The 25,705-nt window shown below is 36.5% G+C and overlaps 1 protein-coding gene across 1 annotated transcript in view; it reads right to left on the reverse strand.

The window, feature by feature from the left end:
• Positions 1 to 2,532: 2,532 nt before the first annotated feature.
• LOC110447714 (son of sevenless homolog 2-like) overlaps positions 2,533 to 25,705 on the reverse strand; it is a 27,363-nt gene continuing 4,190 nt past the window's right edge. The window contains exons 2-23 of the mRNA XM_021493589.1: positions 24,814 to 25,074; positions 24,377 to 24,460; positions 23,983 to 24,063; positions 23,250 to 23,444; positions 21,708 to 21,848; positions 21,001 to 21,111; positions 19,214 to 19,312; positions 18,732 to 18,859; positions 18,278 to 18,408; positions 17,569 to 17,757; positions 17,289 to 17,412; positions 16,569 to 16,652; positions 15,695 to 15,907; positions 14,765 to 14,884; positions 13,734 to 13,992; positions 13,260 to 13,415; positions 12,327 to 12,509; positions 11,477 to 11,594; positions 9,886 to 10,058; positions 9,437 to 9,553; positions 8,771 to 9,011; positions 2,533 to 7,874 (exon numbers count right to left, since the gene is read on the reverse strand). Coding sequence (XP_021349264.1) covers positions 7,345 to 7,874; positions 8,771 to 9,011; positions 9,437 to 9,553; positions 9,886 to 10,058; positions 11,477 to 11,594; positions 12,327 to 12,509; positions 13,260 to 13,415; positions 13,734 to 13,992; positions 14,765 to 14,884; positions 15,695 to 15,907; positions 16,569 to 16,652; positions 17,289 to 17,412; positions 17,569 to 17,757; positions 18,278 to 18,408; positions 18,732 to 18,859; positions 19,214 to 19,312; positions 21,001 to 21,111; positions 21,708 to 21,848; positions 23,250 to 23,444; positions 23,983 to 24,063; positions 24,377 to 24,460; positions 24,814 to 25,074 — 3,738 coding nt within the window. The 3' untranslated portion in view covers positions 2,533 to 7,344. The remainder of the gene's footprint in view (positions 7,875 to 8,770; positions 9,012 to 9,436; positions 9,554 to 9,885; positions 10,059 to 11,476; positions 11,595 to 12,326; positions 12,510 to 13,259; positions 13,416 to 13,733; positions 13,993 to 14,764; positions 14,885 to 15,694; positions 15,908 to 16,568; positions 16,653 to 17,288; positions 17,413 to 17,568; positions 17,758 to 18,277; positions 18,409 to 18,731; positions 18,860 to 19,213; positions 19,313 to 21,000; positions 21,112 to 21,707; positions 21,849 to 23,249; positions 23,445 to 23,982; positions 24,064 to 24,376; positions 24,461 to 24,813; positions 25,075 to 25,705) is intronic.

A 25,705-nucleotide genomic window follows, 5' to 3' on the forward strand; every position in this document is an offset into this window, starting at 1 on the left:
ATCAGACTGACAGACTTACTGTATACACGGCACATCAGACTGACAGACTTACTGTATACATGGTACATCAGACTGACAGACTTACTGTATACACAGCACATCAGACTGACAGACTTACTGTGTACATGGTACATCAGACTGACAGACTTACTGTATATATGGTACATCAGACTGACAGACTTACTGTATATATGGTACATCAGACTGACAGACTTACTGTATACTTGGTACATCAGACTGACAGACTTACTGTATATATGGTACATCAGACTGACAGACTTACTGTATATATGGTACATCAGACTGACAGACTTACTGTATACATGGTACATCAGCCTGACAGACTTACTGTATACATGGTACATCAGTTTGACAGACTTACTGTATACATGGTACATCAGACTTACTGTATACATGGTACATCAGTTTGACAGACTTACTGTATACATGGTACATCAGGCTTACTGTATACATGGTACATCAGTCTGACAGACTTACTGTATACATGGTACATCAGCCTGACAGACTTACTGTATACACGGTACATCAGGCTTACTGTATACATGGTACATCAGTCTGACAGCCTTACTGTATACACGGTACATCAGACTGACAGACTTACTGTATATATGGTACATCAGACTGACAGACTTACTGTATATATGGTACATCAGTTTGACAGACTTACTGTATACATGGTACATCTGACTGACAGACTTACTGTATACATGGTACATCAGCCTGACAGACTTACTGTATACACGGTACATCTGACTGACAGACTTACTGTATACATGGTACAACAGTCTGACAGACTTACTGTATACATGTAGCATCAAACTGACAGACTTACTGTATACATGGTACAACAGTCTGACAGACTTACTGTATACACGGTACAGCAGACTGACAGACTTACTGTATACACGGTACAGCAGACTGACAGACTTACTGTATACACGGTACATCAGGCTTACTGTATACATGGTACATCAGTCTGACAGACTTACTGCATACATGTAACATCAGTCTGACAGACTTACGCACATCAGACATACTGTTTACATGGTACATCAGTCTGACAGACTAACTGTATACACGGTACATCAGACATACTGTTCACATGGTACATCAGTCTGACAGACTTACTGTAAACATGGTACATCAGACTGACAGACTTACTGTATACTTGGTACATCAGACTGACAGACTTACTGTATATATGGTACATCAGACTGACAGACTTACTGTATACAAGGTACATCAGACTGACAGACTTACTGTATATATGGTACATCAGTTTGACAGACTTACTGTATACATGGTACATCTGACTGACAGACTTACTGTATACATGGTACATCTGACTGACAGACTTACTGTATACATGGTACATCTGACTGACAGACTTACTGTATACATGGTACATCTGACTGACAGACTTACTGTATACATGGTACATCAGACTGACAGACTTACTGTATACACAGTACATCAGACCTACAGACTTACTGTATACAGGGTACATCAGACTTACTGTATACATGGTACATCAGACTGACAGACTTACTGTATACACGGTACATCAGACCGACAGACTTACTGTATACACGGTACATCAGACTTACAGACTTACTGTATACATGGTACATCAGTCTGACAGACTTACTGTATACACGGTACATCAGACTTACAGACTTACTGTATACACAGTACAACAGTCTGACAGACTAACTTTATACATGGTACAACAGACTTACAGACTAACTGTTTACATGGTACATAAGACTCTCTGTAACAGAAACAATACTGTTCTTTCTACATGTTAACTCATTCACCTCTGAAATTTCATTATGAACTTTTCACACCGTTATATTGGAAAAGTTAAAATGTGTCTTCAAGGGTGGATGAGTTTAATTACATCATGTCCGATCCAACCAAATACACTGAATGGCATAGCAAGCTCACAACAGCTATGTATAAAGTTCCTTAACACACTCGCACTGTTCAGCAGCTCTCTCGCACACTCACCCTACGGTACAGTTTTATCACAATACCACAACGACCATTCACAATGCCATCCTCCCTCATTTACCATGTAGAGCAATCTCATCTCCTTGTTGCAAGATATTGCACTTACAACAATCAAGCTACCCTACATTACCTATGATAACCCCATCTCTAGTATATAGATCACTTTTTTCCACCTTTCTTTCAAATTTTGGTCATTGCCAAGTTCACCCCTTTGTTGATTTCAAAACAATTGTGGGTTGCAATTGAAGCCATCCCCCCCNCAAAAAACATCCTCTTGCTAAGGACTTAACTCCCCCACCTTCTCACTCCGGAGTTATCACAGGTAAAATAGGCTAACATATACCACCAATCACATAGAAACAAAATGTCCAGTTTGATCATCTATTAATATTGCATCTGGTCCACCTTTCTGACTGTAACAGCACTAAAGCTTCTCTTTGATTTTATGCATTTAAGTTTATTTAATTAGTTACGTTAGGTCAACCCTTTTAAAAAAAATTTTTTTTACAGACATGGAAATTGGAGAAATACTGTTTTTCTTGTACATCTGTCCTGATATCCCAACAGTACTTTATTTCTTGTGCATTTTAAGTACTATTTACCTGTTTATGACAACTGAATAATAAAATATGCTCGTAAACAAAAGAATTTCTGAAGTAAAAGGATTGATCGAAGTATGAAATTTGAAAATGATCACTGTTTTTGTTTTTTTAACTTTTGCTCGAATCCAGGGCAGGAGGGTTATAAAACTGAAAATAACAAAAATATTTGTGTTATAAATCTGACAACTTCTATTTATGTATTGAAGATTTGCAGAGGACATCGCAAATCTTCTGAAATTCCAACTGATGTATGCAAATTCCTATGTAAATTAGTACGTTACAATCCGCCACTGTAAAAAATGTATACATAAGTTATCAACATTATCATACATTAATCAAAAGAAACTGCTATGTCCATCTGTTCCAAGTTCAAATGGTCAAAGTTTCTGTATAATTTCATGATCCAAAATATATGTATTGCCTGATTTACATAGAAAAAAATCACTTTTACTTTTGCAATTTAAAATCAATCGAATGTCGGAACACAGTCGACTTCAGCATATGTCAGTAACAGTTATTTGGTATACGGGTGATACAGGACTGCCAACAACCTAAAACACATACACACCCATGTGATATAAGTTGATGTTGCCTTACAGCAGCACAGCGACACACAGACACACAGAGACACACAAAAGACACTACACACAGATATAATTACAACTATTTGTGACATGTTAGAACCAGATAACATCCCTGCACATATTAGACTATTGCTTTCAGTCCCCGATAAACCTTGCCCATATCACCTGAGATATCCCTGCACCTCAACAACACATTCCCTCACCCTGAGATTCCACATTCGAGCGCAACTGTTGTTGGTAATAAGGCATACTTGCCCACACATGTCAAAGGTCTTCAGTACATAGTACATCGATCCATAGACAGTGAAGTCTTCAGTTCACATGCTCTCGGTAACTCTGGGCCCCAAAAACTTTCGGTACACTCATTCCCAGTAACCATAAACCCAAAGTGTTCAGTACACCTCTATACTTGGTATAAAACCATAGACCCACAATATTTTCAGTGCAAATATTCTCGGTAACTAAAGACAAAGAAGTTTTCTTTACACATGTACCTGGTAACCATAGACAACAGATTATTCCTATTACATGTACTTGCTAACCATAGACCCCAACGTTAGCAATACAAATTTATTTGATAACCAGATAGGTTACAAAATGTTCAGTACCTCAAAGTTTTCAATACACACATGATCCGTTACCCTTTAGATGTGTTCTGTGTCAAAGACCAACTATTTACAGTACATAGGTACTACTTTGGTTAGGACGTCTATCAATGTTACCAGTGCTGTCGAGTGTCCTGTTTCAACTTTTTTTAAAGCTTTCTCTAAACCAGCTGTCAATTTTATTACAAAATAGTCACCGAACTTTCCATGTCACACAACTATACTTATTTTAAGGCTTTTAGACTGATGATTGATCTTTTTACACAAGGGCTATGAAAGAACTGTGGAGTAACAATATGAAATTCCCTGCTTGTGTGTATTTAAAAAATTTGCTTGTTCTAATTTTCTGAGCCGAGATCTGACTTATGAAAGGCAACAGCTGAAAATACTATATATTCATGCTTGTTGTGTATGCAGTAACTAACCTCATTAACGTTTAGTAATTAGATAAACTGGCTATAATGGTATCATAATTATATATCTAGGATAAAATTAACTGCAACACAAGTGGCTATTCAGGAACATGTCAATATTTTAATCACCAGGATATTCAACTTTATATTTCATATAGTATTTCATGTTCCCATCATCAATCGAACAGCCTACTGAATCATGATCTTAATTCATATATTTATCAACAAATTCACAGGGACTAAACATTGAAATGATGGCCATAGAAACAGTTTATAGTTCCGTATTATTTATTCTAATGAGAATTGTCTTTATATCAAAGTGTTTGGTCCCTGTGTTCAAAGGTCAAAGCTCTGGAGCTGAATGAAAAGAACCATAGGCATGGGGACTTTCTGTTTGATGAGCACAGTGCTAGTGCCTGTGATGGAACACAACATAAAATAGGTCCTCTTGTTATACCAACTGTTGTAGTCATGAACACACAACATACACAAGAAACACAGAATTTTTCGAAGAAAATAGCACGGCCATATCTTTGTACATGTTAGAACTCTCTCCCAATCGCTCATTCTCTCTCTCTGAGCCTCACATACCTGCATTGATGGTCATCGTTCTCTGATATGCAAAGATTAAGCATGTGTATACTGGACTGCTTAATTTTGTAATTTTGTTCAGGGATTACACCATCAGCTTATCAAATTGAAACATGCATTGACACCATCCCCTCCTCAAATTGAGTAAAACAGAGAGCAGAGGACCAAGAATATTGATTTAAAGATATGTTTTATATTCCTATTTAATATCAATACAATTCTGGAATTGTTTGGAACCAAACGTTCAAAAAGGCTAGTACAAGCACTTATAGCGACTGTGTAAAGATGGATGGTCCTATTGTTTGATAGTGTAATTCTGAAAGGAGTCGATATCTGTAAGTTATTTTATTTTACAGATATTTTCAAATTTGATCGGTTACCTTGGATATGGTCTTATTGACAATTATTGATTTTCATTTCATAATCTGACAGCAACTTTGCTCCAAGAAAATCATGACAATTGCTTCAAAGAGTCATCTCCCCTTAACAACCTTTTAATTTTATTTCGAGCCCCACAACGGAATTATTCAAATCAGCCCTCTACCGACACTTTTCAAACCCAAATTAGACCATCTCATATCTTTTAAAAACAATCTCTTTCCATGTTTCACTCCTCGTCTGACATTTTATCTTCAAATTGTTGAAGTTGGTCAGTACCATTTAGAAGTAGAAGTAGAAATATGATAAATAACTACACAAGGGTAACAGATGCACTCATTCTTGTGTACCTTCTAAAAAAACAGACATCCTTTAACTAAACAATTACCTTTCAAAAAGATAAAACAAAAATAAGTTGAACTCTTTGGAAAGGCACCCCGTCCCCATGCCATGTACTACAGGGAGACAGATACTGTACTTAAATTAATTTTGTATACAGGGAAAGTTTGGTCTAGTGAAACTTTCACCGTTCATTGATAAAGTCTATTCACCCAGTGTTAATTTCATCTTTCATGGAAATACTCTGTCTATTGAAGTAAGCCTTGGACTGATATTTCCACCCATGATTTAACCTCATCTTGAAGTTTGAACATTCAACTACGACAAACATTTCCCCGTAAACACTACCATGAAGTGGACTTGCCATGAAAATTGTGTTAATTTGACAAGACACAATGATATCCTTTTCTCTTTATCTGTCGATATCAGTGGCAGGTATTGAACATGGTCAGGGCTGGTCAACTTCTAATGGAAGCTATGCTGATGCGATACCTATTCCATCAGATAATTTATGATGGCTCATTAACGGACTTGACTGTAGATATATGCCACCATAACTATCATGATATTACTGCTGATACTTTTTAAAAGTAAAATTGATTTGAATACTAGAGCATTATGCTGCTCTACTTATGAGGCTGTTTAAAACCGTCTTGCTTTCAGAATAAAGCTTGCACAGCGTATGTCATGATCACAAACACTAGTGGACAAAACATAAATTTTTATGATGCCCAGTTGTCAATATTACATTGAATATGACTTCTTAACTAAAATTTTAAAACGATACTGGCATTTTTTACTTAATTTCTTTGGTTTTCCAATCCTCTGATTTTGGATTCCTGCACATCAAATTTTGGTATTGGTAAGAATTTCAACAACAGAACTGTTAAGATATTCTTGATTTTGTAGAAAAAACAGATTTCAAAGATAATCAATGAGGATCTGAAATAAGATTTGTCAAATTGTTTTTTCTAGTGGTAGTTTGATAAAAATCTAAGGTAAGAAAAGAAATAATTTGTGAAACAGAGACCAGATGTTCGAGGGTTTCGAAACAGCACTGTAACACACATTATATTTGATACAATGTACCTTGTAGATCATGTTCACATGCATCCTGATCACTTTCTATACATCAATATACTAGCTATCACCACACAAAATAACAATTGTGTACATTGAGAAGCTACAAATCAACTTCATCGGCAAACTGTTTTAAGCCACACTCTGTAAGCCCATGTATATTGACAAGACATTTTTGATTATGTTAACCCTCTCTCCCCCTTACACACAACATGTCTGGCCCCAAGCCCACTCACACAACAGATGTAGCACACGAAGCAGTATTGAACATATCAAACAGTTTTTGGCACAGTGGATTGTCTGTGGTGTGGACAGACAACACGTTACAAATAACATAATTAATAATTAATAATGCATTTTACGAGAATTCACTCTTTAAAAGAAACTCTTCCTCAACTAATGGACACGTTCAGACATTAAGCTCCAACACTGGAAACCATGTGTATATAGAATTATTTTAAAACAGATTGTTATCAAACAGTTTCTTTTATTCACCCAAAACTGTACAGTTTTGGAATAAAATATCCCATTAAATCCAGGATTGCTGTCACGAACACATTTGTAGGTTGCCCAACAGACCCAGTCCTACACACACTAGGGTTTGTCATTAGCACTTGTTCACATCTTGATTACATGTGGATGAAAATCTCCTTACTCACAGCAATCAATGTTTTGCTAGTGACTTTTTTTCACCTGACTGCCAATGAGCCAAGCGTACCTAACTACTTTTCTGCCGAGAATGTGCGATACGGTAAGTCCTTGGGGGTAGTTTAGGGGTGACTGATTGGCCAGGGATTACCACTGTATTGTCTCCATTCACGTTTAACATGCTCGCTAGCAGTGGCCGCGTGCTTGTGTCTTTGTCAGCAGTGTTACACCGCGGCAATGTTGCACTTAAGTTATTGTGAGCCGGCAGACTGCTGGAAGAGTGACGGGTTTGTTGTGACACACTGTGGGACCGAGGAAGGGTACTGAACATGGAGTCCTTCCTTGGGGGCACAGGGGGTGGGGGGTTACCACGAGGGGGGATCTGAGGAGGGTCAGGGGCATTGTGGGTAAAGAACACATCACTATTGGTGGAGTCTCTGTTGCGTTTTCTGGGTGGCAGTGGTGGCGGTTGTAAGCTGATGGGCTTGTCAAGGACTAGTGGCGACGGCACCGTGTGCGAAGTATGTGGATGAATGATACTAGTCATGGAACCAGATGATGTCATAGTACTGAGGGTCCAAGTACTGCTGGTCAGGGCATCTGTAACCAGGAAAATAGAGTCAATAAACAAAAACTATAAACCCATAATTATGCATCAGATAGCTTTCACATTGTTATTACAGAATTTTTAGCTCTTTTCTAGCAATTTCAAGCAATTTCTTGCAATTTTTCAGGCCAAATATTCTGGAATCTTATATATTTAGAAAGCGTCTGTAAAACATGAATGCCCCTTTGGCCATGTGGTTGATTAATAAAAAGCAATAGTGACCATGGCGTTGTTCTTGGGGTTCTGAAATACAAACTTTGTAAAAACTTTGACAAAAATCTGTTAAGAAATGAAATTGGTAGTCATGACAATGAACTGTGATGGAATAAACATGGGCAATGCTATATATGCCACCTCCGGTAAAATGGCAGCGGTATAAAAAGAGTGCAGAACTTCTTATTAACACAAAATTCTGAAACAGTCCTTTCACTTTGTAGAAAAGAAAAAATGTCAATTGTCTCCATTATATATATTCCAGCAATTTTTCAAGGAATATGGATAATTTTTTAGCAGTTTTCAAGAACTGACCTCAATTTCAAAACTTGCATTTTACAAATTTGTAATACTATTGCACAATCATGTTTGTGTGAAACAGATATCCCATAGGCCTCGCCAGTAATCTGAGCACATTGTATTGTTTCAGCTATGACATCCATGTTACTGTTTTGTTTCACTATTTATGAGTGCATTTTTAAAAGAAAAACTAAAATAACTCTGTGTTAGCGATTCCTTGGCAATGGAGATGTCCCTTATATTTTTTCCAAGGAACAAATTACCATCTCAAGGACAGCACAATGGCCAAATATATCAACATTTTCTAGGATGACTGGTGCAAACGCAGAACAAACATGTTAATAGCGAGTGGTGTTATGTGTAGGGTGGTACTTACCGCCTAGGACGACCGGTGCGAACACACTGTCTGAGCCAGCATTGGCAGGTGGTGTGAGAGGGGTGGTTGGTGTGGGAGGCGTGGTACAGTGGGGCGATACAGCCTCCACTTCCTCCTCTTTGATTTGTATGTAGCCGGGGTCCTTGAAGGTAGTGAAGGGGAAAACTTTGACAGAGGCCCCGTGTCGCGTGGACATGGCCTTTGTCCCCGGAGATTTGAGATTGTACTCAGTCTTCCTTGGCTGCAACGAAATTTCAGTTTTGAAATTTGTGAAAATGTAAACTGAATGTTATTAAATGTAATACAGTGTACCCCGTGAGGTTATTTCTTAACAGTATAAACATGAGTAAAAACCACTAACTTTGTACATTACTGCTAATCTCTCTTTGATCTTTTAAGGAAAGTCATCTCCATTACTTTATAATTTTATAAATTATTCTCATAATTCAAAATTATCAGAGGATTATCAAGATGTCGGAATGGAAAAAAAATGCAGCCTATCCATATAAGTGTAACTCTATTGCCCGTCCTCATTTGAAAACTGTTTACAGGGAAATATTTTGCCCTCTATAATGAAGGTGAGTTTATCAGTAGAGCAAATGTTAGGAATATCACATTTTTGAATGTACAAATTATGCACTTTATACTATGGTCTTGTGAACTTACAAATTTTGGCGCCTGTTTTGCTCCCCTTGGCTCTATCTCCAGTGACTTGTTATATAAATAGTCATTGAATGTTTTCTCCGACATGCCTTCCCTAGGATTTAACTTCTCAAAGTATTCCTACAAATTTCAAATTAAAAAGCATGTTCAACAAATACAATGAAACTTCTATAAATGATGTCTGTGGATTTACTTAATATTTATTGTCTCAAAGAAAGGACATTTGTAAATTCCACTGAATATTCTGATGTGCAGGCACGAAGACAAACAAAAAGATCAGCAGGACATTACTAGGTTCTACATTAATTGTAATTAATTTGATGATACTTTTTTTTAATATGACTAGAATAATGAGCAAATTGATACCTATATCAAACATGGTTTTCCTATATATGTAGAATATATAATAAATATTCAACCTTCTTAGACATACAAGACTTTTCCTAACTTACCCGCATGTCAGGTTCCCCCTTAAGACAGTAAGGTTGATTCTGATATTGCTGTATTTCCCCAGTGATCTCGGCAACTTTCCGTCGCTTACTGAAATTGATTATTCCTTCGGGCCTATTTGGAAGAAAATCAGGATTGCCCTCCTCTATTTTCAATATATTTGTTAGATACATTCCTGAAAGGTAAAAACATTTATACAATTAATAAATCATCCGAGTGTATTTACACATTTCTTATTACTAAACGACATTAAGGCTATATTATAATCCCATTGGGGAAGATGGGAGGTATTTGTTTTAATATATAATGGGTGTGGGGTCCAGATATTTGTTTGGTTTTAATATCTGCTGGCTGGTGTGCCCTCTGAATAAATGTGTCTCCCAACCATCTCATGCAATTATGAAGCAGCTCTTTAATTTCTACTTTTGAGGTGCTTTCAATTTAAATATTATTTTATCATCTAGATGCAGACAGGTAAAGTTCAAATGCTTGTAAAAACACTTTCAGAATGATTATATCAAGTCCTTGGTCGACAATGGTAGCAAAAGCACATCTATATGGTGTTAAATTCTATTGATATGTTGTTGTACATGATTGTTTTAATAAACCATTGATTTGTCTATAGGTACCATACATTTCCTTCTTAACTTGAGATTTAAAGGATGTGTTGCTGTCTTATCTCTAAAATCAGTGTTCTTCAATGAAAAAACCTATTATGACATGAAGAAAAAGACTAGTATAGTTAAGGTAACAGAACTGAACAATTAACTGTAATTCAGACTCATAATTATTTTTTAGGTTACCTATTAACTAAAGATAACAACATATAAAAGGCTTTTGTGAAGGTTTGTGTCTATGTTGGAAAAGATTGTTTTTGAAAGTGATACTATAATCAATCCTAAGCCTCTCACTCACCAAGATACCTGATTATATTAAAGTCGGTTTACACAGGTTACACTGTATATAACAACTCACCAAGAAACCTGATGATATTGAGTCCAGTTTACACAGGTTACACTGTATTTAACTCACCAAGAAACCTAGTTATATTGAGTCCAGTTTACACAGGTTACACTGTATATAACAACTCACCAAGAAACCTGATTATATTAAAGTCGGTTTACACAGGTTACACTGTATATAACTCACCAAGAAATCTGATTATATTGAGTCCAGTTTACACTGTATAAAACAACTCACCAAGAAACCTGATTATATTAAAGACGGTTTACACAAGTTACACTGTATATAACAACTCACCAAGAAACCTGATTATATTGAGGTAGGTTTACACAGGTTACACTGTTTTTAACTCACCAAGAAACCTCATTATATTGAGGGCGGTTTACACAGGTTACACTGTTTTTAACTCACCAAGAACCCTCATTATATTGAGTCAAGTTTCCACTGTATACAACAACTCACCAAGAAACATGATTATATTGAGGTCGGTTTACACAGGTTACACTGTTTTTAACTCACCAAGAAACCTCATTATATTGAGTCAAGTTTCCACTGTATACAACAACTCACCAAGAAACCTGATTATATTGAGGTCGGTTTACACAGATTACACTGTATATAACAACTCACCAAGAAAGGGTACACATGGAGGATTTATGGACCGTAGTTTTTCTACATATTTCTTGAAGTGATCGGAATTGAGTTCCCTGGCTTCATTGAAAGACTTCATAAACCTGTGAGGGATTTCCTGTAAACAAGAAAGTCATGACAATGAACTTGTTGTCTCACTTGTCTAATCCATGAGGTATCATTACTACATAGACATGTTTTTTTTTACTATGATCCCCTACATAAGTAGGAAAGAGGAAAAAGAAATTTGTATATGCCCGACAGCTGAAATGATAATATAATTGGTCGTATTACAGGTAGAAAATGCTATCCTTTTACATTGTAATAAAGTGAAACACAACTACGCTGACTATATATTTAGCTCTTAACATTGGTTATGATGTTATTTGGAATGACTATGAAGGAATAAATACAGGAATGAGTTAGTGTTATCTTAGGTTTTAATATGGAGAAACACACTAATTCTTGCAGTGTTGGAATGTGGTTTGGAATTGTATGTAGTACTTATAAAACTTGAATCTTGTTTTATTCAAGTTTTTACTGAACACAAAAACAGATACTGCCACAAAAATTATCCATTATTCACAGCACATTAATTAGCAAGTCTAAGCAAGTCAGAAACATTGCATATCTTGAATGTGGTGAATTTCTGAGCTATGATACTATATGACAAATATACTCAAATGTTTAAAGGTAATTACTATATACTATATATTAATAATGATAATAATTTGAGGTTCTTATATACCGCTTTATCACAACCTAGTTTGTAGGTCATCTCAAAGCGGTTCACAAATTAGTATCTGTGGTTATATTTTACATGTACAGCAACCAAAACATGTACACTTACCTCAAAGGTATGTTCCAGTCGGTACACTGGAGCAGAATTTATTGCACTAACTACTTCTAAAACACCATTAAAATTGTTCAACTCTTGGAAAATGAGCATAATCTCCATAATACGGGACACAATGGCGACCCTCTCCTCTATATTCTCAGCCAACACAATGCATTTCTCCATCCAAAATGTAAACTGCAACGAACAGACACATTTATGTAGGTATACAACCAACATGTAAGGCACAAATACAATGACCAGTCCAGGATTGTTAGTCTTGGAGCAAATGTGTGGGTCTTTGGGAATTTTTGAACTACCTGTTACTAGTGTAAGATAGTGTCTCTGAAAAATGCCAACTACACCTACCATAGATAAATTATGGATATAGAATTGGTTCTCATTACATTACATTAAGTGTGGTAAGGAATGCCATATTACATTGACACAAAACTTCATTGGAACTGATTTCTGACTGAAACTCAATGGTTTTTATTCAGGGATCAAATCATGGAATCGAAACAAGAATGATTTTCAAACAGTTAGCCTAATTTTACACCACAGTAATGTTACATGATGATTCTTTCCTCATCATATAGTTCTGGCTGCCAGGGTTGTTTCACATATAAATTAAATGAACAATAAATATCATTATACAAAGGGCAATCGTGAATGTCATTTTGCAGAAATTATAACATTACAAAATATTTCGGGTAATAAAAGCAATACTTTTGCCAGTCTTTTGGTATACCTTTTTTCTGAAATTGCAGGCAACACTTGCTATTCTGCACGGATATATTCATCTCTTTTTACTTAATGTATGTAGAGTTTGTATTTTTCGCTCAGTAAATTTGAGAAATCAGCGAATTTAAAGACATGTGGTACTATATGTATACCTACTAGCTACTACATCCAATTAAGTTTTGGAAAATAAGCCTCAAGACTTACATTATTGGTAAATGCTATCATCTTTAAGAGATTGGGCGATGTCTCTTGCTTGTCACTTTTCATCCAGGCACAGCCGATCAGCTCAGAGGGTTGTACAGCACGGTACAGGTCAAACTCTAGCAAGGTCACCTGACGGGCCATCTCTATGGGATGTAGCTGTAAGGGAGAGACAGTACCTCATAAGTACTTAAAAGTCTATTTAACAAAAAGTTTTATATCTTTACTCACATTGTAAGAATCAGTCGATTCTATCGATTTATTTCCTATTTACTTACTGCCAAAACAAGTGAAACTGTCTCAATTTTTTTATCAATGAGTTTTGTCTTTTGCCATAACAATTTACACAGACACAGGTACATCTATGACAGGTAAGATGTTTACAATGTTTTGCTGAAATCCATCTTCTATTTCAGGAGTAGTAGGCTGGACAAAGCTTGACTTCTATAAATAGCTATACATAGCTTTAAATCTTACCGTCATGAGGTCAAAAGCCTTGGGTTCCCTTGTCAAATGCCACTCAACATTGGGTAGAGGTTTCTGATAGGTGAACTCGCGCTCTGTGCTCTGACTCTCAAAGCGCCGATGAATGACCTTGATAATGGACTCTGCCATCTTCTTCATGGCCTTGCCCTTGACCCCAGCAAGGAACTCCTTGAGATTGTAGAGCAGCGACATGTCCCGCTCGAAGTCGTAGTAGTGGTGATCCACCCAGTGTCGCAACACATTCACCACTCTGTGATCGACAAACCATACAGTCAACTTACAGTCTATAACACTTCGTGTACCAGTTTATAGGAGTGTGATCAAACGATCTAAGCAATCTGTACATCTTTCAGCATTGCAGCAAAACACAAGACACTCTGATTTAGTTGAAAACAAATGGGAGGACTATACTTTATTTTAATTCAAAATCATTTTGAAAATATTCCTCCATTATTATTTTCTATAAATAAAATAATTGTTCAAACACCTATCCTTTACATGTTATTAGGTAAATATTCTTACAGGGTATAGTTGGTTGGTCACTGTCAATCATATCTATATTTTTTGTTCCTCATTAAACCTTCCTCAAGAATATCAGCACCCCTGCCAAATCCCTGCCAATCAAGCTGTTTGCTATATAAAAATTCACCACACATCTGATACCACCCATTCATTCATATTATTCTCATCCCTTCCTTTCAAACAAGCTTTTTGCTTCATAAAGTTTCTTCATACAATTTACTTCAGTCAGGTGAACGTTTAATGCACTAATCACATTTAAAGTCGAGCACAACACAGATGTAGATTCTGAGGGTGTAAGTCGGAAAAACTGAACCAGTGTTTTTTGCCTATTCTTACAGCCAAAAACAATAGGTACTTTATTTTCCTAAACGGACAAAGAAGTCTGGAATATCTTCCCTATTCTAACAAAAAATAATGCTAGATATTTCAGAATTCATGAATGAACAGGCTGTTGTAAAATTTAGGTAGAAAAGACACTTAATGCTAAGTTGTGTATTTACCGAAATTGCACTGGTTTGATATACTCCTTGCGAAACCTCTTCAGGTCTTCACGAGCTTGCTGGCTCTCTTGCTCTGGTAGTTCTGTCTGAGATTTTAAGGGAAACTCTGGTATGTCAAACCTGAAATACAAAAATATGATCAGTTTAGTTTTTGGACAGATATATAGTTTTGGTTAGATTAATAGTATATTGTAGGCTATTTGTTTGGTTACTCAATTTTTGTGATTGACTGATTGTGAACAATAAATTGGAATTTAACCTTGATTAGACATATTTTACTATTTTCTTTGCAGTTTTGTTTTAATTTACAGTCATATATCGTTAACCTTTACACCATAAATCTGGCGTCCCACTTTATCTACCCCAGGTATTTTTGGACTAATTGACATTTTTTAATACATACAAAACTGTCCCAGTAATCCAGCCGCAGGCGACTGGATTATCACAGCTTATTTGCACTTATTTGACCTTTGACCTAGAGGTGAAGGTCTAATGACCTAATTACAGAACAATGCACACCTTCTGTGGGTGATGTAAATATATATAAGCTTCATCATGATAACTTTGAAGGTTACAGATTCATGACTAAGACAAAACATTTACTAAGTATTTTGCACTTATTTGACCTTTAACCTTGAGATGAAGGTCTCTGTGGCCTAATTATCACAGTATACTGCACACCATCTGTGTGTAATTCAGTTATACTAGTCTTATATTTCATCAAAATGTCATAAATGGTTAAAAATTTATGACCAAAACATGGGTATAAAATGTACCAATAGATTTGTTTTTATTAATAAGCACTTTCAAGTCAGGACTTTGGAAAATGAAGTTCTTGAAATGGATACATGTGCTTTGCACACATCAAGGTGGGAGACAAATTGTCAATTTATTGGATGTTCTAAGTAGAAAATAGTTCAAACTACAAACCTAGCTTTGAGAAGTTCCAGAAGTTCTTGAGGTTTACAGAAAGATCGGTAGGTGGTGAGGAATGTCTTGACAAACTTGGGGTCAGCATACATGTGATAGGTCAGTCTCTCCACCAGCTTCAGAAGCAGGCCCCCTTTAATGAGAGGGCTCTCAATGGGTAGCTGACGTCGGTCCTCAAACACAATATTCTCTTGCGAATCCTCCACAGAAAATCTACATTGAAATATATTATACACACTGGTGAAATCTGCTGAAATTTTATATTTTCAATCTTTCAGTTCCATCATATCAATAAATATTATACACCACTTAAATATTTTCAGGGAGTAATATTACTGAAGTAGACTGTAATTTGGATCTGAGTCATTGTTTCCTTTACATATATGTATAGAACAAATTAGAAATCAGCATACATTAATATGATTGGATTTTCAAATATTATAGTCATACAATACTGTGTGCAAAAAACTGCAAACAATAAAAAAAATCCTTCATAAAAATTAGAAAGCGACAACCTGTAAATTTCAGGGGGATTAATTCCTGTCATACCTGTAAAATCTGGGGAATATTTCTGGTCATACCTGTAAAATTTTGGGATTATTTGTAGTCATACCTGTATATTTCAGGGGGATTATTTGTAGTCATACTTGTAAAATCTGGGGATTATTTGTAGTCATACCTGTAAAATCTGGGGATTATTTCTGGTCATACCTGTAAATTTCAGGGGGATTATTTCTATTCATACCTGTAAAATCTGGGGATTATTTCTGGTCATACTTGTAAATTTCAGGGGGATTATTTGTAGTCATACCTGTAAAACCTGGGAATATTTCTGGTCATACCTGTAAAATCTGGGGATTATTTCTGGTCATACCTGTATATTTCAGGGGGAGGTAGCTTGAGAGGCTGAAGCTTTTCCTCGTCACGAATGATACTGTCTAGTCGTCTCTCTAACATACTACAATACGATAAGAACACATTGTGATATTATTCATACTTCAATATTCCTTACAGCTTCACCCTTTTCAACAATTCCCATTTTTTGTGATTTATGAAGAAAATAAAATCAATTTTGTAGTAAACCATACAATTTTTATCAAATTTGAATATTTCTTATTTCAATACCATCTACAAATTTTATGGCTAAACTCCAACTTTGAGAAAAGTGAACTGCAAATTTTATTTCTTTAAGGATATCATGTTCGAACCTTGATTCCTCAAAAAAAATGTAATACAATGCAAAATGTTAAAGTTTAGACGTCAGCATTCCATTAGCAATTGTTTCCTATAAGATGTTTCTGTTCTTATTGAATCAACTTCAAATTTGAAATATAAATAATGTCTGAGCAAAAAGTTACAGATTTGAATATTTTTCCTAGGCTGATGAAATAATTTACATGTCAATTCCAATACATTTGTATTAACATAAGTAAGGGGAAATGTTATTAATAAAATACATTGAAAACAATCATCAAATAACATACAGTAATGAAAGTACGACAACAAAACACTGGGTTATTTGATATTTAAGTATAAAATGAATACGGATTACACAAATAAACAGCCAATTCAAGAGTTGGCTGTTAACTCCTACCTTCTTGTTTGTAATGAGATGAGAGCAGCCATCCAGTTGGCCTTCTCCTCTGCTGTCTTAGAAGTCAGTACAACCCCATTGTTGGTGTGGTCGCGCATCTGGATCTCAAAGCAGTGCTTACACTCTGGAGACAGAAACAGTCTTTTGTCAGACCCTTTCATGAATCAGTAGATATTCTGTTGGATTTCTGATGATTCTTAAAGTTTTATAAAATGTAAAGTATTTCATTTTCATTCCATGTAAAATCCTTACTGATTTGATGTTATTGAATCCTACATACCCTCTGTGTCTTCCCGGTCTCGGATCTCGATCTTCCTGATCAGGAACTTTTCTTTCAGTTTGAAGTCTCCAGAAGCACTGGTGACGGATGTGCGTCTCATGTTTTGTTTACACATGATGATCAGGCCATCAAAAAGGAAGACATGGCGCTCTGTGGGTCTGCCCCTTACCTGCTTGCTCAGAACTCCCTCTGTTAAATAATGTAGGTGGTGAACATTTGCAACCACTCTCATTTAGAACATTCTTTTAACCCACGTCAAATAGGCATGTTATTTCAAACTCATTTTAGAGAATCAAAATAATACTCTCAAGAGTCTAACGAAAGCCTTGAATATTGTTAAGTGCATTGATTGGTCCCATGGTTAAAACATTAGCCATCCACAAAAAGAATGAAAATCGGTCACATCTGAAGTTGATCAATCATGAACAGCCAAGACCATATATCGGTGAAGTGTATCATCTTAACCAATAAATGAACAATGCGAGCTTGACCTGACATATACCAATCAATACCAGGACTTAGACTTACAAAAAAAGGAACATGGAAAAAATATGTGACCTCAAACTGACAAATATAGATAAAGTGTGACCTTGACCTAACATTACAAATATGACTAATATATGTGACCATGACCTGACATGAACTAAGTCTGTGACCTTGACCTGATAGATATGACTCTGACAACTATCCGGTGTGATGGGATACCTACCCAGGATGAATTCACTACAGCTTTGCCAGATGTCCTTGCCTTCCCAGCCATCTATACTTTTCTGGAGATCGGACATTTTTTGTACAACAGCTTGACGACCAGTCTTACCCTGGAGTCGGAGTGACGTCTCCCTGTAAATGACAGTTGTTCTACCATTATTTTCCCCCTTTTGTGAGTGTGCTTTCATACTTTTGAAGATTGCATTCATAAATGTGTCAAAATTGATACTGATTTAATTACATTGAGCACTAACATAAATGTATACATTCACTTCAAATATAGTAATTGAGGAAAGGTGAATTGAAACAAAACAAAGAAATTATATCATGAAATCTCAATGGGCACATACATGCATCAAAATCAATTGCAAACAATTATATGAATGATTCCGATCAAAAATGTTCTCAGTTAAAAGTTCAACTGTTCAGGTCTATTGATCTTTTTGTTGCCATACCAGGGTTTCTTCTTTGGCAGGTTTCCGGAGAACTTGCGCTCCAACATAGCCTTGAGGAAGGTAAGGAGTCCGCTGGCCTGTTCTAGACTCTCCTGGTCTTCCTCGTTTGGACTTGTGCTTATAAGGGCCTGAAATTCACAAAATGATACATATACGCATGGCCTATAATTTGCTTAATATATACATGCAGGGCCTATATATACATAAAGAGGGCCTGTGTTTTCTGTATTGTGAAATTCAAGATAAAGAAGTTTCATCAAAACTGCAGTCAGGTCCTATAAAACCATATTATTGTGAAATAAATCTTGACGGTATGAAAGTATAATATATACATTACATTTTAAAACCAATACAAATGCTTTTCTTTGGTAATTTCTTTTTTTTGACAAAATAATATTTTAGTTATAGTAAAAGTGTTGCGTAAACAATAGAACTACATTATCAGTCCTGTCTCTTCATTCATCAGAATTTTGTATACCAACCTTGATGACTTCAAAGTAGTGCAGGCAGTGGTATATGGGTCCCAGCAATAGCTTGGGTAGCACATACTTCATTGCATCCTTAAACCCATGACCTTCATTCTGTAAAGTCAAACCCACAAAGACTTAGACAATAGGAAGACAGAGTAGGTTAAAGCAGAGAAAAAATACTTTCTTGTTTCATTCATGTGTATTATAGTATGTACATGTAAGTCTGAGATTTAAGGAAAATGACAGATTTCTAAAATCTTCAGTATATGAAAGTTAGACAAATATATACAAATGATTTATTGGTAGACAGCTTAATTTAAGTTTTACATATTTCTATATCCCCTTATATAAATTTAATATTTTTGTTTTAAACAGAACTCTTAAAACTTAGGTACATTTAAATAGTCAATGGAAAAGTAACACCGACTCCATATATTAAAATAACTATGACCCCTGTGAGATGCATCTCTGAAACTGACCCCTGTGACCTTCCCAAAAAAGACCTGATGACCTTTGTGAGACTGATCCATGTGACCTTGTTAGAGTGACCCCTACTACCCCGATGAGTGGCCCCATATTATATCAGGCTCACCACTACACTTAAAATATTCATCCATGTGCGAACCATATTTGTCTGATCCTTGTTACTGAGTTTTAGACATTTGACCCAAAAGAGGCAGACCCCTGTAACCTCTGTGAGAGTGACGCAATGCCTGACTTATGCAATACTGTTCCCACTGTGTCATTGACTGATCTATATTATATATAACCTCTAGGAGACTGAGGATCTGCGGTGGCCGAGTGGTTAAGGCCTCTGACTGTCTACGATCACTAGCCCTCCTCCACTAGGTCACAGTGGCTGGGTTGTTAAGGCCTCTGACTGTCTCCGATCACTAGCCCTCCACCGCTAGGGCACAGTGGCTGAGGGGTTAAGGCCTCTGACTGTCTGCGATCACTAGCCTTCCATCACTAGTGCACAGTGGCTGAGTGGTTAAGGGCTAGATATATAACCTCTAGGAGACTGAGGATCTGCGGTGGCCGAGTGGTTAAGGCCTCTGAGTGTCTACGATCACTAGCCCGCCACCACTAGGTCACAGTGGCCGAGAGGTTAAGGCCTCTGACTGTCTCCGATCACTAGCCGTCCACCACTAGGTCACAGTGGCTTAGTGGTTAAGGCCTCTGACTATCTACGATCACTAGCCCTCCCCCCCTAGGTCACAGTGGCTGAGTGGTTAAGACCTCTGACTGTCTACGATCCCTAGCCCTCCACCACTAGGACACAGTGGCCGAGTGGTTAAGGACTCTGACTGTCTACGATTACTGTAAGTCCTTCACCACTAGATCACAGTGGCTGAGTGGTTAAGACCTCTGACTGTCTACGATCCCTAGCCCTCCACCGCTAGGGCACAGTGGCTGAGGGGTTAAGGCCTCTGACTGTCTCCGATCACTAGCCGTCCACCACTAGGTCACAGTGGCTTAGTGGTTAAGGCCTCTGACCGTCTACGATCACTAGCCCTCCATCACTAGGTCACAGTGGCTTAGTGGTTAAGGCCTCTGACTATCTACGATCACTAGCCCTCCCCCCCTAGGTCACAGTGGCTGAGTGGGTAAGGCCTCTGACTGTCTACGATCACTAGCCCTCCACCACTAGGTCGCGGAGACCTACGTGACATACAGCAGTAACAGGTACTGGCCGCAGGTCGGTGGGTTTTCTCAGTGTATTCTGCTTTTCCTCTTACACCTAGCAGATCTTTAAATGACCACAGATGTTAATAGCACAAACAAACCAAACCACTGACCTGTAGAGTAGCGTTGAGATCTTCCCTCTGTAACAGGGTATATAGTCGTTCCTTCCCATGTGGAGCCAGCATGTCATCCACATACTTCTCATACACATTAAAAGCTTCCTCCTGTACACAGAAACAATAAACAACAATAAAAAAATCAATGAAAACAGAAAATTGAAACTGACCCTTTGGCCATTAATCAATTCATCTTACACTATAAAAACCATAGGTAAATGTATTTCTATTGTTTATCAATTACTGACAGATTTCGTTGTAATACTAAGTGTAAATATTGATCAAGTCTCATCATATTTAACTAAGTTATTGTCCAGAAACTGTCAATGAATCAAAGCAAAGTATGCTAATTAATTATGTGTAGATTTTGCTCACTTTTGAACTTAGCCTCAGCCTTTGAATAATGTACGGGGATATCAAGTTTCATTAAAGTTGAATAATATTTAAGCAAGCTAGTATATTGACCAATCACAGCACATCAGGCTGATTAATTTTGCCCAGATTTTGCTCAACTTCAAACTTGGCGCAGTCTTCATACAATGTACATGCATACCAAGTTTCATCAAAATTGAACGATATTTAAGCAAGTTATCTTGCAGAAACCAAAGAGTGGACAGACAGACAGCCGCTCCCTATACCATAGTATGTCCTGTCAAAGTTACCCTTTTGCAATTGCTCGGCTTTTTGGAATCAATCAAGCTTACCTCTGCCATATCTAAGAAACAGATTCCCACAAGTGGGAGGTCCTTCTCTGCAGCCATTTCCACCTGCTCCTCTACTGAACTGAGCAGGTTGGCCGTGAACTCGTAGATGTCCAGTATGTTGCTAAATATCACTTCCAAATCCTAGGAAATCAGAAAAATACAAAATTTGTTCATACAAACTTTTTAAGTCCTAGGCATACAACTATATGATATATATAATAATTATATATCATCTATACCAAAGTCAGGTTTTGCCCTAGTATAACAGTCTGTTACTACAAATTGGAAAATTATGTTGACTCCAGCTGCTTAGTCTGGTCATTTTGTTGCCCATTGACAAAACAAATTAGAACAGTTTATGTTAGATATTTTGACTATGAAATGTATTTGAGAAAGCATATTTTCCTTATAAAAGTGAAAATGTAATTGGAATATGTAGAATATCTCAATATGAGAGTCTAAAATTAAATAAACAAAGTTTGATTACAATCATTCAGTTAAAGGAACAAGAGGCCGAGAGGGCCTGTATTGCTCACCTGTTTCTTTTGTTACATGAAACTGACATATAGGTAACTACAGACCAAATTTGGTAACTAGAACACAAGACATTTTAACATCTCTTAAACGCTTAAGATATTGTTGTTAGAAATTTGAAATTGTAATTTTAAAGCTTTTAACCCACGTTGACCTTTGACTCCGGATTAAGAAAAAGATTTGCACAGCTGGTCTACGTAACATACCCAGGTATCATGACTCTAGTCCAAATGGTTCTTAGGATATTGCTGTTTGAAATTTTTAACATATTTGAGCCCTGTAACCTTGAAAGAAGGTCAAGGTCATTTTAATTAGGCAATTTTATAGAAATCCATCCCAGGTATCTATTGGCCAAATATTATGACCCTGGGCCTTATGGAGTTTGAGAAGAAGATTGTTAAAGCTTTTAACCAATGTTGACATTTGACCCCCAACTAGCACTTAAAGTTGACCTTTGACCTCATTACTGTTGTTAAGAAAAAGATTTGCACAGCTGGTCTACATAACATACTCAGGTATCATGACTCTAGTCCAAATAGTTCTTAGGATATTGTTGTTTGAAGTTTTTAACATATTTGAGGCATGTGACCTTGAAAGTAGGTCAAGGTCATTGAGGAGACTTTATAGCACTCTATCCCAGGTACCTACTGGTCAAATATCATGAATTTAGGTCCTCCAGTTCTTCAGAAAAAGTCGTTTAAAAGAAAAAGTTTACAGACGAACGACGGACGCCACAGTATGGCATGAGGGCCAGGTGAGCTAACAAGAATTTTTTCAAAGCAGGATTTTTTCAGAACTTTTAAAATGATCAAAGGTCAAAATCTATCACATTTTGACAGTGAAAAACAAGAATTAGAAACAACTCATGAAATTTTTAATGCTCAATTTACATTTATCTTAGCATTAAATGGTCTTCTACCTTCTACTTCTTGATGTTAATTGGAGGAAAATCTGAAGAAAAAACCACCAAAAAAAACCCCTTTTCTTTCAAGGATTTGAAACACAAACCTTGCTCCTTGGAAAGTGCCTGACAAATTGAGCTCTGAAGACCTTGATGATCATGTTCAAGTCTCTCATGTATTGGGTCTCCTCATGGATAAAGTCTTTGACAATATCCTCATACTTCAGTGACTCTGTTTTGATTGGTTCCTCCACAACAGGAAGTGACACGTCTTCCTCTTGGGAGAACATGTCCATAAGTACCTGAAACAGATTATCATCTTTAAAAGTCATACTAAAATAATGACAAAATTAAATCATATTTTTTCATGAAATTTGATTTTTATCTGATAATTGTATGATTTTTGTGATTCATTTGGTTAACAATAACTTTGTTGACCTTTTTATAGTAACAAGCTAACATTTTCGGTTTTGGTCCTCACTGATACATTGTGATTGGCTTTTCATGAGACTAATATTGAGTCTGTAGCAACAAAGTCACCAATAAAATATTCCTGTGTCTAGGTAGATAAATTATTCAAAAGATTATTCCTGTGTCTAGGTAGATAAATTACTCTTAGGATTATTCCTGTGTCTAGGTAGATAAATTACTCTTAAGATTATTCAACTCTTTTCTCTCAAATTATAAAATTAGCAATATGATTTATGTGTATTCTGATGAGATATGTGTTAGTAATGCTCCATTCATCTCTCCACTTGTAATAATAAATATGGGTATATAGCACACATGTTACTGCTATTTTTGCACACTATATTTGATATAAACAGGTAAATATCTCACCTGGTCAGCACAAATGGCCACCTTGATGTCCTGAGATGTAATCTCGGCATGCTTGATATTTCTCACGTAGTTCCCCGTCAGCTAATTAATGATAAAACACAAAACTTATGCTGCAGTATGTTACATCACATTACACAAACTTATTTACCACCACATGTACATAAAGCTTAACAACGAATCACTGATGCATGAAGTTGACACATACCGCAAGGTACAATGTGTACTTTTGCAATTGGACATGTATATACATATTAAATCAAAGTTTTGTTCACATTTGACCACAGGTTGCAAAATATTGATAAAACCTAATAATACACAAGATCTACTAGCCTTCGTTTTCATAACGCATTCCAGAAAACACGGAATATTTTAAACACAGATTTAAGGTTCTTACCTTGAGTATGTCAGCAGCTATGTATTCCAGTACAGCTACGATGTAAAGGGTTACCTGGAACTCGATCCTGTACCCCAGAGCCTCCTGAGCAACAAGCACAAAGGTGTATACAGTGATTTTTTCATCATTAGTTTCTATATTTCATGAAACATGTCTTCATTTTTAGAAAGGATTACAATATAGTTCAAGAAGCAGAAAACTTGATTAAGAGAAAGAGATAAAAGTATACATACATATATATATTGAACTATTTTTCTAAAAAAATATACAATACCTGTGCGAGTGAAGTGAATATCACACCTGTACTGATATCGTAGCCTGGTTACAATTTGTATAACAGATTACAGGTACATTTGCCAAAAGAAACCACCACAACTAACTGGTTTATGATGAATCACATCACTGATGTTAAAAGAGGATACTGAGTTGTAACAAACCTTCATAAGAAGGGTGTGGATTTTATCTACTGGGAGGACGAGTGGGGTGTTTTTTCGTCCTTTCTCCAAGGCGCTGTTTGCGTCGCGTATAGCCCATTTGTCAATCGGGTCTGGAAAGGTCTTGTTGACTCGGTCAATGATATCCTGTACTGTGTGCGGGTGCGACACACACAGCGTGACCAGAAGATTCAGAATGAGGCTCTCGATGTAGTCCAAGGCATCGTCCTTTGCCACAAGGGACGGGTGCACCTGCTGGTGGACCTGTGGGTTTAAAGTTTAAATATTGAAACAAAATCATATTTTATACATTTATGATACATATACGTAGTTGTCATCCAGAAATGTGACACTTATTGTACACGTGTACAATATACTAGAACTGGCTTTGAACCCATGGTTATACAGTGTATTAGTATTCTAAATATTCTACCAGAATGCAATCAATGAATCTTTGATTGGTACCGGTACATCAAATAATTTGTGATCATATATATATATATAACTGTGATATCCTTTCTGTTATTTTTTTCTATGCATATATGATTTTTTGATGGTGATTAATATTTATAAAGTCAATGACCCTGGCATGTCATGAAATTGATTGTTATAATGATGTCATGAACAATAGCCAAACGCACAGACAACAAGAGGCCCAGAGGGCCTGTATCGCTCACCTGGATACCTAAGCAATCATGGCAAACTATTCTCCAAATGAGATCAAGGGAATATGCCAGACCCCAAGGCCAATCCTTGTAGCAAAGCTATATTAGATTTTTCATGCCCAGCAATTTTATGTATGGTTATGAGGTGGGGATCTCAACTGTTTCCAAGCTTTGACTCAGAAACTAGGTCCCTAGAGTTGTGGCCAGACCCCAGGATCGATTCTAATATC

The sequence above is a fragment of the Mizuhopecten yessoensis genome, unplaced genomic scaffold, assembly GCF_002113885.1.
Source record: "Mizuhopecten yessoensis strain PY_sf001 unplaced genomic scaffold, ASM211388v2 scaffold401, whole genome shotgun sequence".
Classification (NCBI taxonomy): Eukaryota; Metazoa; Mollusca; class Bivalvia; order Pectinida; family Pectinidae; genus Mizuhopecten; species Mizuhopecten yessoensis.